At 39.9% G+C, this 17,340-nt stretch overlaps 2 protein-coding genes across 2 annotated transcripts; one reads left to right on the top strand and one right to left on the bottom strand.

Annotated features, from left to right (window-relative positions):
• Nucleotides 1-7,244: 7,244 nt before the first annotated feature.
• Nucleotides 7,245-9,758, bottom strand: LOC141609235 (GDSL esterase/lipase At4g10955-like). Its single transcript, XM_074428376.1, has 3 exons — nucleotides 9,708-9,758; nucleotides 9,202-9,339; nucleotides 7,245-8,372 (listed from the first exon to the last, which is right to left on the bottom strand). Exons 2-3 carry the CDS (start codon nucleotides 9,270-9,272, stop codon nucleotides 7,370-7,372), a joined length of 1,074 nt encoding a protein of 357 aa, XP_074284477.1. The 5' UTR covers nucleotides 9,273-9,339; nucleotides 9,708-9,758; the 3' UTR covers nucleotides 7,245-7,369.
• Nucleotides 9,759-11,742: 1,984 nt separating this feature from the next.
• On the top strand, nucleotides 11,743-12,753 carry LOC141608345 (GDSL esterase/lipase At4g10955-like). Its single transcript, XM_074427709.1, has one exon. It carries the CDS (start codon nucleotides 11,743-11,745, stop codon nucleotides 12,751-12,753), a length of 1,011 nt encoding a protein of 336 aa, XP_074283810.1.
• Nucleotides 12,754-17,340: the final 4,587 nt, after the last annotated feature.

The raw sequence follows: 17,340 nt of genomic DNA, 5'->3' as shown, positions 1-17,340 counted from the left end.
ATATCAGCATCTATACCAGTCATATCAAAATGCGACCAAGCAAACACATGACATTTTAGTTTTCAGAAAGCTGACCAGATTGGGTCTGACCGAAGTGCAGTGCATCGACCCTACAAGTACCTTCTGTCGGGGAATGCGGGTCCAAAATGACCTCTCCTGTTTCCATCTGTGATTGTGCAATATATTCTTCCCTGACAGGTGACTTTAATTGCTATGTAAGGGATTTACCTGACTTTGAGGGTTTGAAAGCCTGGGTGTAGCACTCCTGAGCCGTCCTTTGTTCTCCCCTGATGGTGGTTATCCCCCATTCGGTTGGTATTTTCCCACATTGATGGTATGTTGATGGGATTGTTTTGACGTTGTGGATCCATGGTCTGCCCAAGATTACATTATATGAGGATAGACAATCCATTACCCCGAATCTTTCATACGAAGCCACGCCTTCCACATAGGTTGGCAGGCTAATTTCTCCCAGGGTGTTCTTTGTTTCTCCGCTGAACCCAACCAGGACGCTGGATTTCTTGATGATCTTTCCTTCATCTATCTTCATAGCTTTGAGGACGTCAAGCATCACCAAATTGATTGAACTGCCTCCGTCTATTAGGATTCTTGATACCTTAGCTGTGCCAATTTGCATGGTAATTACCAAGTTGTCATGGTGTAGGTCTGATATTCCCTGCAGGTCCGAGTCATCAAAAGTAATAGCAGGCAATGACTTGGACCTGGAAGGGGGCTGAAGTCTAGACTCCCTGGATATTCTTTTGGCGGCCAGATTTGGTCGGACCACGATTTCGATCCTCCATTTATGAACTTGACTTCATAGATGGGGGGAGGAGGAGGAGGATCTCTGCCGTTCCCTGAATATCTCTTGTTTTGTCCTTCATCTTTGTTCTTTGGCTGTTGGATTAAGTCCTTCAGATAGCCTTTCTTTAGGAGGTATACCACCTGTTTCCTGAGTTGGATGCATTCTTCTGTGGTGTGCCCGATGTCCTGATGGAAGTCACACCATCTCGTTGGATTTTTCCTGGGGTTGTCGGATTTCTTGGGCCATCTGACCGTATCTCCCAGGCTTTCCAGGCGTTTGATTAACCCTGCAGTATTAATAGAGAAGTTATATTCAGAAATAGTTGGAAGGCTAGAAAGGTTACCTTTGTGTTCTTGTGCCATATTGACTTCAGATCGTTCAGGCCTGGAATAGGGTGCTGATCTGGATTTGCCTCCTTTTCGGTAGGAGCTTTTCTGTTAGTGTGTCCATAGCCTTGCTTTCCTCCCAGGACAATTTTTGTTCGAAGTTGAGATCTTCCTCCAATCTGACATGTTCTAAGGCGATGGATTGGACAGTGGCAAAGGTTGGGCAGCCTTTTTTGGTTAAGTCTGCATAGATGTCACTGTGAAGCAGGACTCCTTGTCTGAAGGCCTCTACTGCTGTCTCTTCGTCACACCTGGGAATGGCCACCTTCTCTTTGACAAATCTTACCAGGAATTCTTTGAGAGATTCTTCAGGGAGTTGCTTTACCCTGAATAGGTTACTGGGTCTCTTTGCCATGTCTCTGCTGCTTGCGAATTGTTGATTGAAGACATTGATCAGCTCTGCAAAATTCTTGATACCTCCATTTGGGAGATTGATGAACCACTGTAATCTTTGCTCGGTCGGGGGTTGTACCAAAGCCTTTACACATGCGGACTGCCCGAGTTCACTTTGGGTATTGAGGCGGCTAACATCTTTTGTTTGAATATGGCAACGTGATTTTGTGAATCAGAGGTCCCATCATAAGTTCTCATGGATGGGACGGTAAACTTTTTGGGGAGATCAATCTTTGCAATTTCATCTGCAAAGGGTGAATTTGCAAAGCTGTCAACTTTTACTTCAGCCACAGGGTCGGGCACTCCAGGTATATTTTCTATTTTGTTGTGGAGTTTTTGGATTTCCTGAAGCATAGCCATCATTATTGTTGTTTCAGTTTTGTTTGTTTCATCATTGGAAGTGATTTGGGTACCGGATAATGTATCTTTCTCCGGAGTCCCAAAATTGGAAAAGTCAATGTTTTTGATAATGGATGAGAATGGGGTTCCTAGTTCGAATTTGGTCTTGGAGCCTGAAGCCTGATTTTCCAATTTTTTCCTCAGGTTAGACTCAGATTCCTTCAGCCTATTGATTTCTGCTTCTGCTTGGGCTGCCTTCTCTTGAATTGTTTCCAATTCTTTGATCTTGGCCAGGGCAGCCGCTAATTGTTGTTCTGGGGTGAGGTCCACCATTTTTTATGTGAATATTAAATGGAGAATGGTAAAAGGATTTTTTTTTGATTAAAGAACTAGATGCCCCACGGTGGGCGCCAATTGTTTTAGCAGGATTTTCTCTGAATGAATCCGGCTTGATTAAAGAGTAATTTGGGTATCTTGTTCTATAAGCTTGGAAAAATATTATAAATAAGTAATAAAGAAAGACCAAGTATAAAGAATATCGCTTTGTGATATAGGACCCTTTTATGCCTTTTTCCCCTCTATTTTCATGCCAACCGACTCCATTTGAGTCGGTTTTGATCGTCCTTTCTCGCATTTTGTGTCCCGATTCCCTTTACTATAACATTTTGGCCTCCTTGCAGAAATTGAGGCGGGAACGGGTGAAACGAAGCAAGGAAGACGGGTTGCCTAGACTCAACATGAAAGGAGGAAGAGAATGAAGCTGAAGGGTGTTCCCAGCCGATAGGCCGGCAGCCGGCCAGCCGGCTGGGAATGCAAATACATACGACCAAGGCTGAAACCAAGCAAAGAAGTGTTCCCAGCCGGTGGCCCGGCAGCCGGTCAGCCGGCTGGGAGAACAATTGAGCTGAAGATTTAAGGAGTTATAGAAACCTCCCAGCCGGTCAACCGACCGGCAGCCGGCCAGCCGGCTGGGAGTGCGCCCAGATGCCAAAAGTCAAGTTCCGAGTCAAAGGTGTCCCAGCCGGTCAGTGACCGGCGGCCGGTTGACCGGCCGTGCCTACCTGATGACCTCCAAAATTCATTTCAACTTCCAGAGATCTCCCAGCCGGCCAGAAGACCGGCGGCCGGTTGACCGGCCGGGAGTTTAAGGACGTGTTTTAAAGCCCATTTCGAATCCTACCCTAATCCTATACAAGCCTATAAATACCCCCTCCTTAAACCTTTTTGTAAACAGAACCCTAGATCCAATTTATTTCCCTTTTCAAGTTTCAAACTTTGCGAATCTTATTGTTAATCTTTCCTTAATTAGAGAAGTTCTTCAATTAATTTGTAATTGAATTTGGGTTTGTAAGAAGATTGAAGGTTCCTCCTTTATTTTTCTATCCAATTTCCTTTCTTGCTAGTGGATTGGTATTATTTCTCTCCCTATTTTGATTAGTTTACATTTGCTTTTCCTTCAAGTTTGTTGATTGTTTATGTTAAGTTTTCATCTTTGTTGTTTGATTGTTATTGTTCTTTCTATTATTCATCTTTTCATTGTTCATCTTTTCATTGTTGCTCTTTCCTTTGTTCACCTTTGCTAGTTGTCCTCAAAGACTTAATCTTTGAGTTGATTGTGTTAAAGATTGTGTCTTTTAGTTTGTTCATCCTTGTTATTGGATTAAAACCATTTTTCTCCGTAATTATTGTTGGATTGTTGCATGTTTAGAAGTATAATTCATCCTCTCACCATGTTTATGCTTAAAGACTCCATCTTTATTTTTTGTTTTGCCTTTAGAAACATGATTAGTGAGTAGTCTCCTTCTAGGACTCGGTTTGACCCAATATGGGTAATTTCACTAATTAATCATCATTAAGGCTAATTTATGGGGGAAATTGGTGAGGGTAGCTTAGAGGAATTTGCATGCTTAAGGTTTGGTTTCCGGGTTGTGTCGACTTTTGACCCTTGTCCACCAACGGAAGTTGGTTAGGTTGTTAGTCGGATATTTGGGGACCGACCCTTGTCACCGACTAAGGTTGAGACCGGAAGGGAGAACCGAGGGAGGGTGCCCCTAAGCTAGCGTTTGAAATCGACCTCCGGAAGGGGGAGTGGGATGACCCGGAATATGATGAGGGCTTAATGACCTTGACCATTTACTTGACCTCCTTAGGAAAATGCATGTTCTTGGGGTTGTCGGGTTTTGAGTTAGGGATACCGACTTTTGAACCCGGGAGGGGGGTTAGTCGGAGTAGCTAGTGTCCTATTGCGAGACCGGAAGGGAGGTTCTAGGCGAATTAGAGCCATCTCCCCCTTGCCTTTCTATCCCTTTTGATTAGCCGAGACGATTAGCATGTGGAATTACTTATATTCGTGGGAGAACCGAGTTCTAGTCCTTCTCTTTATTTGATCTATCCTTTATCTTTTAGCTTGTTCTTATCTAGTCTAGTTTATAGTCTTTAAATTTGTTAGTTTAAGTGCTAGTTTGTTACCACCCTCTTTGTTATTTATCGACTTAGCTAAACCGGTGAATTAGAACGATTAGTACTCCACCTACTCCTTGTGGGATCGACCCTTTAAAGTGTACAACGATAAAATCGTGCACTTGCGAGGTTTAACTTGAGACCATTACTTTGTATTATCTCAATAAGCTGAGTACAATTTTGTGAATATAATCGAGTATTTGAGAAAATAATCAGAGGTAAATTGTGAAATAACTCAGGAATAATTGATTCCCAATAATCCATTTACAAATGCCTTTTATAGTTTGTACAAATGTTAACGTTGCATTAATCTTAACGTTCCCCTCCATTGTCGGAGTTGTTACCGGATTAATAGGGCACACCTCCTATTAATCCGGTTGACTCGTTCTTTTCTTTAATCAATCTTCAGCTCTTCCTCCTTATGCGTCTTGATTCATGGGAGTGATAAGGTCTTGTGGTTAGACTTGGTCTTCCTTGTAAATAGGACGTGATTATTAGTTCATGCAACTGCATTTCTTGTTTATCTTCTTAATCCAGCCTGTTTGGAGGCTTTACCAGGCTATTCTGCACTTACCATCAGGCTTTCCTTCCAGGACTTAGTAGCCTGCTTATCCTGTAATGCTCTTTATCTGCCAAATAGTAGTTAGACTTGTCCGGTCTCTGGTTGCCTCAATCAGCCTAGTAAGGTCAGGCCAGGTTACAGTCAGACCAGGCTAAACTGGGCCTAACAGTACCTTACTCCTATCCCAAGACGAACCATCAGCAGTCATAAGTTGTGACACTACCATCATTGGAGTTTTTTTTTTTCGGATTTTCTAACATGTGCCCTTAGGGCACATGATAATAATCTAATTAGAGAAATATTATTAAGAATATTTCATGATAAATTAGAGTTGAAACTCATATTTACCATAATTAGTGTAATAATCTTGAAAATCTTTTCCTACTTAGCTTATTATCATGTGCCCTAAGGATACATGTTAGAAAAACCCTTTTTTTTTATTGATTCCTCCTTATTTGCAAATGATATTTTCAAATATAACATTCTACTCCGTAATTGAAAGGCAGAGAGTTGACTGGCAACAATTAAAGTCTTAACTAGTTGTTGAACCTGTGCACTGTATGGGTGATAATAGAAAGTATTATAAAAGTAAAAAAACCTATGTATTTTTTTATTTAGTAAATAACTAAATTTTAGAAAATTTTACTTGCCTAAAAAAAAAAGATAATTTTACTTTGCATAATCATACAGTTTTGATAAGTTTATGTTATTTGTTGAGCTTGGATTTTTGCACTACTGACATGATAGAATTTTACCCTGGCCTGACGATCAGGGTAGGTCCGACAGGGTAGTTCAAGTTTGGCACCAGTCACTGAGCCTAGACTCCCGCATCATCTTCAGGATCAAGTTCAACCCTAGCCTGATAATCATGGCAGGATTGTCAGGGTAGCTCGAGCCTAGCACCAGGCAGAAGAGGGCAACGGTTAAATGTAAGGTCAACATTTGACCAAATCAAGGATAATAATATAAGATTATTACCACCTAAACTTAGCATGTTATGTAAATGTGTATCACATATTCATAGCACACTATTTTAGAATTTTTTCTATATACTTCAGTCCTAAAACATTGTAGTACACTACTAAGTACTAAAAATAAACTATCTACCTAACAATTTCTATTAAACTTGTGGATCATCAATGCAACATTATGTAAGGTTGCTAAGCGAGATAATTTTTTTTCCCGGTTTTAATCTTATTTCGGGCAGGGCCGGGCCAAATAGCGGGATAATCTTTGGGCCCATACCCGGCCCAAAAAATAAATTGGGCCGGGCCATGGGCTTTTTTGGGCCTCATAGAGACCCAAACCCGGTGAAAATTTGGACTGGGCCGGGTCGGGCCCCTGGGCCTAGGCTATTTGATCAGCTCTATAACCATATTAGCTTTAATGAAAAACAAAAAACTGAGAGTCAACAACAACAACATCAGAGCCTTAATCCTAAAATGCTTTGGGGTTGGCTGACATGAACCATCCTTTAGAACCGTTCATGGGTGAACGCACATATCAAAAATGCGAAAAAATAAAAGAGAAAAAGTGAAAAATAAAAGTGTAGTGAAACATAATACTCCCTCATATTCTATATTTTCTTCCCTATTTCCTAAAAGGGATTATTTAGGTTTTCTTCTCATTTCTTATTTTGGAAACTTTTACACTTATTTTATTCATTTCTCTCTCCTATCACCAAACCCCACCCAACTCTTTTACTCATATTTTATTAATTTCCTTAATGTTTTGACCCCACCATTCCTTATTTAACTCATAATTATTCATCTCTCTCTCCAACCACCAAACCCCACTCAATTTTTTACTCTTATTTTATTCCTCTCCTTAATTCACGTGCCCACAAACAAGGGGAAGAAAATATAGAATTGGAGGGAGTATAAAAGACAACTAAACTTATAGGTTTTAAAATCGAAGTCCGGAATTCTTTTATAAAAACTTAGAATTTAAATCGAGAATAAAGATTAAAACGATTTTGAAAATCGAAGTAAAACTTAAGGATCCAGAATACCTTAAAAGTGAACCAAGTATTAATATACTCCCTCCGTCCCGGTCATTTGTTGTCCTTTTCCATTTTGGGGTGTCTCATTCATTTGTTGTCCTTTCTATTTTAAGAATGAATTTGATAAGTAATTTGATCATTCTCATTCAATTTGTTCCACTTGTCATTTAGTGATTGGCCTTTTCCTCATTCCTTGGTCTTTGTGCCAAAACGAAAGGACAACAATTGAGCGGGACGGAGGGAGTATAAGAAAGTTATTGGTAAAAAGGTGTAATAAATCCGAAAAGAAAAAGTCTTAAAAATTAAATATAAACATTAAATATATCAAATAACGTCAAATACTAACAAACTGAGAGTGCGATTACAAAGTAAAGGCGCCTTAGGCAAACGTCGATAGTCTTGTCCGAACCAAACTCCGTTTCTTATCTTCCTTGTATCTTGTCAAACTCGTATGTTACAGATTGCAAATTTAGATAAGGAGCCCACCATTGATGAATGCCATGGGCTATCTTGAATTCGACTTTTGTAGGATGAGAATTCGTAACAAGTAGTGCAGTAGGAATCAAATGATGTGCATCACCATCTTTTCCACATGCTCCTGATACTATACTTACCAATGTATCCTTGGCTGCAACCCTTTCGATCCCACTAAACCCCTTCTTCTCCATATATTCTCGATGCTCGAAATACCCGATATACCCGCAGCAAAACGGATCATATTGGTTCACAAACAAGTATGGCTTCCATGGGGATAGTATCGTAAATGGATCATACTGTTGGGTATTCTCGGTAGTACCCTTTAAAACAACAGAGACCGCTGCAGTTGCAAGACTACTAACCACACGGAACCGGGTCTTATACTTCTGGTTAGTGAGCATATCAAACGGGGCAGACGGGTATGGAGGGTTGAATAAGTAGGCTTCAACGAGACGGCCTTGTCTAGCCATCGTTTTGCCAATTTGTAAGGCTATTGCAGCACCTAGTGAGTGCCCTGTCAGCCAAACATTTTCGGGACCTACTTGGGCGACTATGTCCTGTACATATTCGAGCGAGGTTTGATATCGGGGATCTCGAGTTAACTTGTTTAGGAAGAGTCTCGCACCTTTGTGTAGGTCTTGATACCGTGTTTTGGATTTCATGAGACAACCCCTGAAGGCAATGACATACTTCGGAGGCCGGCTTTGGGGCGGTATGTCATCGTTTTCGTTAGGGTTATCACTAGGTTGGTACTCGAAAATGGCTCCGAATATGGAGGATTCTGTATCATTATCAACAAGCATTTGAATGAGCGCGAAATCGAAGATTTTCCACCAGATTGGTGCCAGTGCATTGTGATCGACTCTCTTTTGTTGGCGATCACGTTCCGATACGTACACTCCCTGGACCAAGCTTGCTGTAATAGACCTCTTTTGACTTGGTTCACTCCTAAACAATGTTCTATGGTTTAGTCTTTCAAAATTAACCATCTTTACAAACAAATGATTACAGCCTTCGTCCCGGTCAAGGTCAATTGTTGTCCTTTGATTTGGGTACAAAGACCAAGGAAAGATTAGGGACCAATTATAAGATGATAAGTGGACCAAATTGACTATGAAGGATCAAATTGCTCATAAAATGCAATCCTAAAATAGAAAGGACAACAAATGATGGACGCACCCAAAAATGGAAAGGGACAACAAATATACGGGATTGAGAGAGTGCATTTTTATCTTCCAAATTACATCAGACATATTCACAAATCAGAAATGAATTGTTCAAAAGATTATACAAGTCTCTCTTTAGATGACATGCAATATTCATCTTAAATGAAAACGGGTTAAATATATTTTCATTTCCATCCGTATGACAAACCTTGTTGTAATATTTGAGCCCTTTTAAGTTTAAGACGAATATTGCTGTCTGACACAAAAAATTGTGAAGAAGACTATGCTAACTAAGGGTGTGTTTGGATTGAGTGATTTGGAGGGAAAAGAAAGGGAGGGAGAGTAAGGGATTTAAAATTCCTTATTTGGATAGCAAATGAGGGTGGAGGGAAATGGAGAGGGAGAGATTTGGAGGGATCCAATTTCCCTCCTCCAAGGCTAATCAAAATCTCTCCACAATGGGCAAGATTTGGAGGGAAATTGTATCCAAACAACCACACTTCATTCCCCCTCCCCTTCCCTTCTCTCCCTTTCCCTTCCCTCCTTCCCCCTCCCCTCCCTTTCCCTCCACATTTACTATCCAAACACACCCTAAGGGTTTAGAAGAATACCAGTCAATATTTTGGAGGTGAATAGGTCCACACACGTCAAAAAGTTCTCTCTCAGAAGGGGCCTTTGTCATTTGTTCCCAAGCTCGTCAAGATGATCGAACCGTTTCCCAAGCTCGTCAAGATGATCGAACCGCTAGCCTTGATTAAAAAAATGTCCAAACATATGAAAGTTAATCATAAAACTAAAATAAATGGAACCATAAGTGGATGAACAATCATCAAACAACAAATTATATTCCACATCCTTGTATATACGGCGGGCAATAAAAAAATTAGAATTGTCAACACTTTCGATGGATTACAAAACGATTAATGAAGAAAATATAGTTTTCTCATTTACTGGAGTATACAATAAGCTGGTGACATCTTACATCCAGCTGCAAGTGTAACTAACAATTTGTTGAATCTTAATAACCATGATATTTCGAGTTTTATTCTATAATTTCGCGTATATTATCTTGAAAAGAGAAACCGAACAATATAACAGAGCAAATAGAGAAACTTACCAATTCAAAGAAATGGCCAAGTCCTAAAGATTAGAGAAGAAAGGACGTGGGGGTGTAGGTCGAATGAAGTTGAGAAGGCATTATATATTTAGCGTACAGTTTCAGTAGTTGACTTGTACCGGTTAACCCGACCCGGCCGGAAATTTACTCGAATTTTATCAAGATAATGCCATTGACTTGTTGGACTGACTGGTAGTTGCCTCGAAAAGAAAATGATATACAACGTATCATGACTTGTGACTTGCAATTAGACCTGGCAAAAGGGTGATTGATATTTGATTCAGTTTTGGATTGGGTATAATTGATTCTATTTATTTCGGGTTGATTTAGTTTTAATTGGAGTTCAATTCAATTGGGTTCATTTCGAGTCATGTACGGTTCTGGTCGGGTTTATTTCAATTCAGTTGAGTTTCAGGTCATAGTTTATTGAGTTCCGAATAAAATAATTAGCTTAAATGGACTATACATTTTAATTTAAATATAATAATTCATAATACCATTAATAAATACAACATCAATGAAAAACACATAAACATGAGTGTATCTATGAGAAAATAAATATTTTCCATTCTGGTTAATCAGTTCAGTTCTTATCGGTTATTATGATGTTCGATTTAGTTTCGTTTCGATTCAGATTGAATCGGGTTTCAGGTAAAACTTAGATTCCTCATATCAGGTGTTCAAATGATTATCAATTCAGATATTTTTGATCGATTTTTCGAGTTCATGTTTATTTTTAACAAGTCTAACTTGCATAAACGAGTACATTTGACTAGCTAGTGATTGATAATGTATACCATGATTTACGTTAGAGAGAGATTTTTGTTTAAAGTCTTGTGCAGTAGTGTTTAAACTGACCAGAGTTTTAGTGACCTAGTAATCTTACCCGACTCAGATTCAAATTAAACTGTTTGGTATACATCAAAAAAGAGAAAGATAGAGAGAGGGTGATTTAAAGTTACCGAGGTTGAGTTAGTGGTCAACAGCCTACATAGGTAAAGCTGTTTTGGGGTCGGGCTGACTCGGGGGCGGGCCGGGCTCACTTGGCTAAACTCTGAACCGGCCAGGGGGAGGGTCGGGCTTGGTCGGACCTGGGACTATGCATGCTTTACCCGGGCCAGTATCGTGGCGGGGCGGAGGCGGGCCGAGCTAACGGGCCTATGTAACTTTTTTTTTCTTTTTTTTTAACTAAATAGGCGGGCCAAGGGTGGGCCGGGTTTTGGATTCATGACATGGGCCAGGCTAGGGAGGGGAGGCGGGCTGGGGAGGGGGAGGCTTGGTCGCTTGCTGAAAGAGCGTGAAGGATAGGTCAAGCCGGGTTGGGCCGGGTCAGCCCGTGCTGATGGCCAACTCTATAAAGTACGGAAGATATAAAATGAGTTAGAATACTAAATTTGAAATTAAACCAAATTCGATATATACCGTATATGCCAACATTATCAAAATGGGTAGTGACACAACTCACAAGGACTATTATAAGAGAGAGATGAAAAATATCAAAGATGTCACATTTTTTTATGCATAGAAGTATTGAAGTGGTCTTATTACAATCTTATACAAGAATTTGTGACATAATTTTATACTCCCTAATAGTTTCCCAACTCCATTCGACCTATATTCACAAGTTGTCTTCGCTATCGACCTTATAATTCCATGGTTCTGTAGAGCATCGCCATTAATTTGGTAACTTTCTTTCTGGATATAATTACACTACCGTGTTATATAAATGCTTTCTTTGCTATCTTGCTTATTATAGTGTAATCGATATGGATCGAATGAAATTGTATCTCGGTGAGCTTCAACCATCAATTTAAGCTTTTATTTGATTGTATAAATATGCTCTTAATCACGGCGGATGTTTCATCTTGATCAGACAGGGAATAAATGGCGAATGTTCCTACGGAGATGGAGCATTTTGACGTGTGTGGACCAATTCACCTCGAACATGTTGACTGGTAAATTTCTATTTCCTCATTGAATCTTTAGCTATACTTGAAGATCAATATTTGTAAAACTAGTTGAGCTTAATTCGTTAATGTGCAATTTGGGATTATTGCGCAGGACGGAACCAAATGCAAGGAGCTCAATTGCAGCTAGCTTGATTCAAGGAGTGTACTTTTTAGAACAAGATCGCCAACAAAAGAGAGTGGATCACCATGAACGACTAGCACCAATCTGGTGGAAATTTTTTGATTTCCAGCTCATCGAAATGCTTACAGATAATGCTGATTCCTCCATATTTGGAGCCATTTTCAAGTACCAACCTCATACCTTTGACGAAAGCCGACCTCCAAAGTATGTCATTGCCTTCCGGGGTATTATCATGGAACCCGACACACGCTCTCAAGACCTACTCATTGGAATGAAACTCATCCTAAACGCGTTAGCCCTAGATCCCCGATACAAAACCTCTCTCGAATATGTACAGAACATAACTGCACAAGTAGGACCCGAAAATGTTTGGTTAGCCGGGCACTCCCTAGGTGCAGCAATAGCCTTACAAATTGGCAAAACTATGGCTGGACAAGGATTGCTTATTGATGCCTATTTATTTAACCCACCCGATCTCTCTGTCTTATCTGATATGCTCACTAACCCAATGATCCTAACCCCATTATTTATGCCGTTTGGCGGCTTGGTCAGTAATTCTGTAGCCTCAGGGCTCTCTGTTCTTTTAAAGGGTACTACCAATAATACCCAACAGAATGACCCATTTGTCAAACTATGCGAATGGAAGCCGTACTTGTTTGTAAACCAAAATGACCCGATTTGCAGCGGATATATTGGGTATTTTGAGCACCGAGAAGCTACGAAAAAATGGGGGTTAATTGGGGTTCTGAGTATTGCAGCCAAAGTGACATTTGGAAGCTTTGGATCAGCTGTATACGGAAGAGATGGTGATGCACCTCATTTGATTCCTACTGCACAACTAATTAAGAATGTGCATCCTATGACAGTCGAATTCAAGTTAGCTCACGGCATTCGTCAATGGTGGGCGAGTGATTTGAATTTGGAATCTGTAACCTACAAATTTGACAATACATAAGGTTGATAACAAATTAGCTTTGGTTTGGAGAAGACAATTGAGTTTTTGTATCTAAAGTTAACTCTGATATGGCGCCACCTGATGCTACTTGAAACTTAGTGCAACCGGGTGATCGAGTGGGTGACACCATCATTTTTAATTGCGAGTGTGAAAGTGTATTTATTGATAGATGTTGTAAATGGGATTATGTCATTACATTTTTTCCGAGAAAAAGAAAAAAAGGTCACGAGTCTCATGAGTCATGACCAACCCGCTTGCATCTTGATAAAGGAATATGAAGGGAAATTCGATGAAATATTTTCCTCGTTTGTTTGGAGGGGAACAGTCAAAGGTGAAGAAAAGTAGCGATCTAAAATCTTGTTTTTTCTGACTTAATTTTAGGTTAGTTTAGTTTTATTCAGTTCAACTTACTTTCCGAGTTAAGTTCAATTAGTTCAACTTATTTTCATTCTTTTTTGTTTAGTACTTTTCAGCAAAAAAAAACAGAGTCTTATTACTATGTTTTAAATTTTTGACATGATTAAATATAATAAGTTTGCAAATATCATCTTATCATGAAAGGGGATACTAATGACATGGTTTCATAAAAACCATGTATAGATACTTGTTCATAACTTGATGTTACAAGCCATGAGCCATGATATGCTCCACATCATTCCATTTTCTCTCAAAAGTAACATAACAACACTCAAAAGGGAGTATATAACTATGTACTCCCTCCGATCCACATCAAAGGTAACATACATTTTTTTATAGTCAAACTTCAAAAACTTTAACTACTAATTTCGTTAAATATATAAAATTTTGAAAAACGAAAATTATGTATAGAGATTTGGTATGAAAAAATCTTTCATAAAATTTTATTTTTTTACAAAAAAAGTCACGTATGTGTGAAGAATAATACGATCAAAGTACCGTCTCGAAAACCACCCAAAAACAAGTGTTACTTTTAGTGCGGATCGAAGGGAGTAAGTATTAAGTCATCATCTTTAATAGATCAGGAGTTCAGGAGTCAGGACACATAGATCACACAGGCAGGGACCGGGTTGGGCCTAGCCAAGCCTACCGAACCAGACTATTTTTTTTATTTTTCTTTTTGATGGGATAAGTTGGGCTGGGTAGGGAATTTGGGCCCTGAACCGCCCCGGCTACACAGGCCTAGGAAAGTTTGCTGAAGAGCTGAGTCGGGTCAGTCCATGCAAATAGCCAGATCTAGTCTCGATATATAAAAATGGAACAAACTATCGGGTGGAGTTAACTAGTCAAAGTCAACTAGGCATATTTTATGATGCCGCTTTATGTTATTTCGACGTACCTTCACATCTTTTGTTTCTACGCGTTCTTTACAAACACTATTGATCTAAACCGATTCATGCGTCTTTAGAATCATAGGACTTTGCCATTTGTTTGGTAATTCTCTTTTAAAGAGTTCCTCATCTGTCCTAGTTATTTGTTTAAATATTCATTTTTAATTGTGTTGTTAATTTATTTATCTTTTTATATTATTTGCGTTTTGAATTTTTAAAGTTATTTGATGATTAATGATTGATGATTTATGCTTAATCATTACAGGATTAGTTATGGAACAAATGGTGAAGTCCCCTTCTAAGAGGGAACTTTTTGACGTGACTGGACCTATTCACCTCAATAATATTGATTGGTAATCTTCGAAATTCTTGATTTTTCTTTATTGTGAGCTTGAAGTACTACTAATCCATAGAACATTGTTTAGGAGTGACCCAAATCAAAGGAGGTCAATAGCAGCTAGCTTGATCCAAGGAGTCTATGTATTAGAACATGATCGCCAGCAAAAGAGAATTGACCACAATGCACTAGCCCCTATCTGGTGGCAATTCTTCGATTTCCAACTCATCCAAATGCTTGAAGATCATGTTGATTCTATTAACAATATCTCAGAAGATAATATTGACAAATCACAAAATCAATCCAATCCCACATAATCTTCAATCAAGCTGTCATATCTTTGTAAATATAGCATCAACATTATTCTGTCAATCAATTAGCTCATTGTATAGGCTCCTCTCCCTTTTTAGATGTACATGCTACTCCTATATATACTGTAAAAACATTCAGTCATAATACACAATTCATTCCAAACTCTAAGTCTTATATGGTATCATCGAGTCACATTCGATCCAACCCTCTTCGCCCAAAACGCCACCAGTTCAAACGCCAACATCACCATCCTTCTAACCCGTGTCTCACCATGACTAACACTCACAATGACACCCTCATCCCGAACCCTCACAATGACGCCAAACCCCTCACTGCACCAAACCTCGCTCATGTGGTGAAGTTGACACCTCTCAACTACATCTCATGGCGTTTCCAACTGACTAACATCCTTTTTGGACTTAGTCTTCTCGGTTTTATTGACGGATCCGAACCAACCCCTCCTGCCACCATTGTTGACGCCAACAAGCAGGAGACTAACAACCCTGCACACCTGTCTTGGCTTAAGCAAGACGGGCTAATTCTCGGTGCCCTCATGGGTACCATCACCTCCGCCCTACAAACCTTAATAGTACGGGCCAAAACCACTAAAGAGGCATGGGATATTCTAGCCCATACTTATGCCAACCCCTCTCGGATTCATATCCAACAACTCAAATCAAAACTCGATTCGATCGTAAAAACCGCGGACCAAACCATCAGTGAATACATTCACTCAATAAAAGCCTGCGTGGACCAACTTGCCCTTATGGGCAAAATACTCGACCCAGAAGATGTCATATCAAAGGTCCTCAATGGCCTCGATTATGATCTCTATAAATCGGTTATCGATACAGTCCGCGCTCGGGATACACCTATTCCCTTTGAAACCCTTCACGAGAAGTTACTCCACCATGAGTTGCTTCTTCAACAACAAACCAGTACCAATCATAATCATTTTCAACCCTCTGCCAACCCAGCATATAGGCACAATAACCATGCTCGCACCAACTACCGTCCACCAAACCCAAGCTACAGCCATACCAACGCCGCTGCCCAATCACCCAACCACAATAACCCACGCCCATTCAAGGGTAGATGTCAATGGTGCCGTGAAACCGGCCATGTCATTGCTCACTGTCCACTGTTTAGGAAATTATTTCCTAACATTACCTTCCCTGCTCCACCAGTCAACCGATACCACCAAACTGCACCACATGCTAATACCGCAACCACTGGACCCGCAGCCCCGAATCCGGATTTTCTGCTTGACAGTGGCGCGAGTCACCACATCACCCATGATTTAGATACTCTTGCTTTCCATTCTCCTTACAATGGCCTTGACGACCTTATCATTGGAGACGGTTCCGCAATACCAATAGCCAATATAGGTAATTTCACTCTAAACTCGCTTAATTTTACTAATGTTCTTCATGTTCCGAAAATATCAAGAAATATAATATCCATATCTCAATTATGTCGTGATAATCAAGCCTTTGTTATTTTCTCACATGATCGTTTCTTTGTTAAGGCGATAGCAACGGGAACCATACTCCTCCAAGGCCAAGTTAAAAACGGAGTTTACGAGTGGAGTCCTTCGAAACCGCAAGTCCATGCCTCTGTTAAAGGACCCACTTCACTTTCTTGGCATCATAAGTTAGGCCACCCAACATATGATGTAATCAAGATTATTAATAAAGATTTACCTTTCTCTATTTTTGATTTTAATCACTGTGAATCATGCAATATCGCAAAAAGCAAAAAGCTACCATTTTCGAAATCGACATTCGAAACCCACGCACCACTGGAACTCATTTTCTCAGACCTTTGGTCAAGCCCTGTTATATCCTTTGACCATTATAAATATTATATTGTGTTTGTTGATCATTTTAGTAAGTATATTTGGATGTATCCGCTAAAACAAAAATCCGACACCACTAAGTTATTTATACAATTTAAAACTCTTGTTGAAAAATTTTTCAATAAACCAATCAAACATTTTTTTTCCGATAACGGAGGCGAGTACATTAAATTATCCACCACTTTACTTACCAATGGTATTTCTCACTCTACATCTCCTCCGCATACCCCCGAACATAACGGGTATGCCGAAAGGAGACACCGTCACATAGTTGAAACGGGTCTTGCCCTTCTTAACCACGCCCATCTCCCCACCAAATACTGGCCCTTTGCTTTCAGCACCGCCACATACCTTATCAATCGTCTTCCCACTCGATCACTACAAGGAAAATCCCCATATTTTATGATTCATAATAAACAACCCGACTACACCAATCTTCACAACTTTGGTTGTCTTTGCTATCCTTGGCTAAGACCCTACACCAAACATAAATTGGAAAACCGATCTATTCCTTGTGTTTTCGTTGGTTATTCCAACACACAAAGTGCCTTTCATTGTCTTGACCCTAAGACTCATCGCATCTATACCTCGCGACATGTCAAGTTCTATGACGATATTTATCCATTTGCAAAATTACCAACTGACCAAGTACCCTCTCCATCCATTGATGAATGGGCTACTCTCTCTATTCCAATCCTCTCCACCACGTCCACCATCCCAGCACCGTCACCTTCTCCAGCCGTGCCCCACCGCCCCAAACACCCTATCACCAT

The sequence above is a fragment of the Silene latifolia genome, chromosome 10 (genome assembly GCF_048544455.1).
Source record: "Silene latifolia isolate original U9 population chromosome 10, ASM4854445v1, whole genome shotgun sequence".
Taxonomy (NCBI): Eukaryota; Viridiplantae; Streptophyta; class Magnoliopsida; order Caryophyllales; family Caryophyllaceae; genus Silene; species Silene latifolia.
Note: the sequence above shows the minus strand (reverse complement) of the source record. Positions and strands in the feature narration are given on the sequence as shown.

Coding starts and splice junctions, on each gene's coding strand:
- LOC141609235 (XM_074428376.1), bottom strand. CDS start 9,272: ATGACAAAGGCCCCTTCTGAGAGAGAACTTTTTGACGTGTGTGGACCT. Junction 8,373..9,201: donor CACCTCCAAAATATTGACTG/GTATTCTTCTAA, acceptor AACATTGTTTAG/GAGTGAACCAAGTCAAAAGA.
- LOC141608345 (XM_074427709.1), top strand. CDS start 11,743: ATGTGCAATTTGGGATTATTGCGCAGGACGGAACCAAATGCAAGGAGC.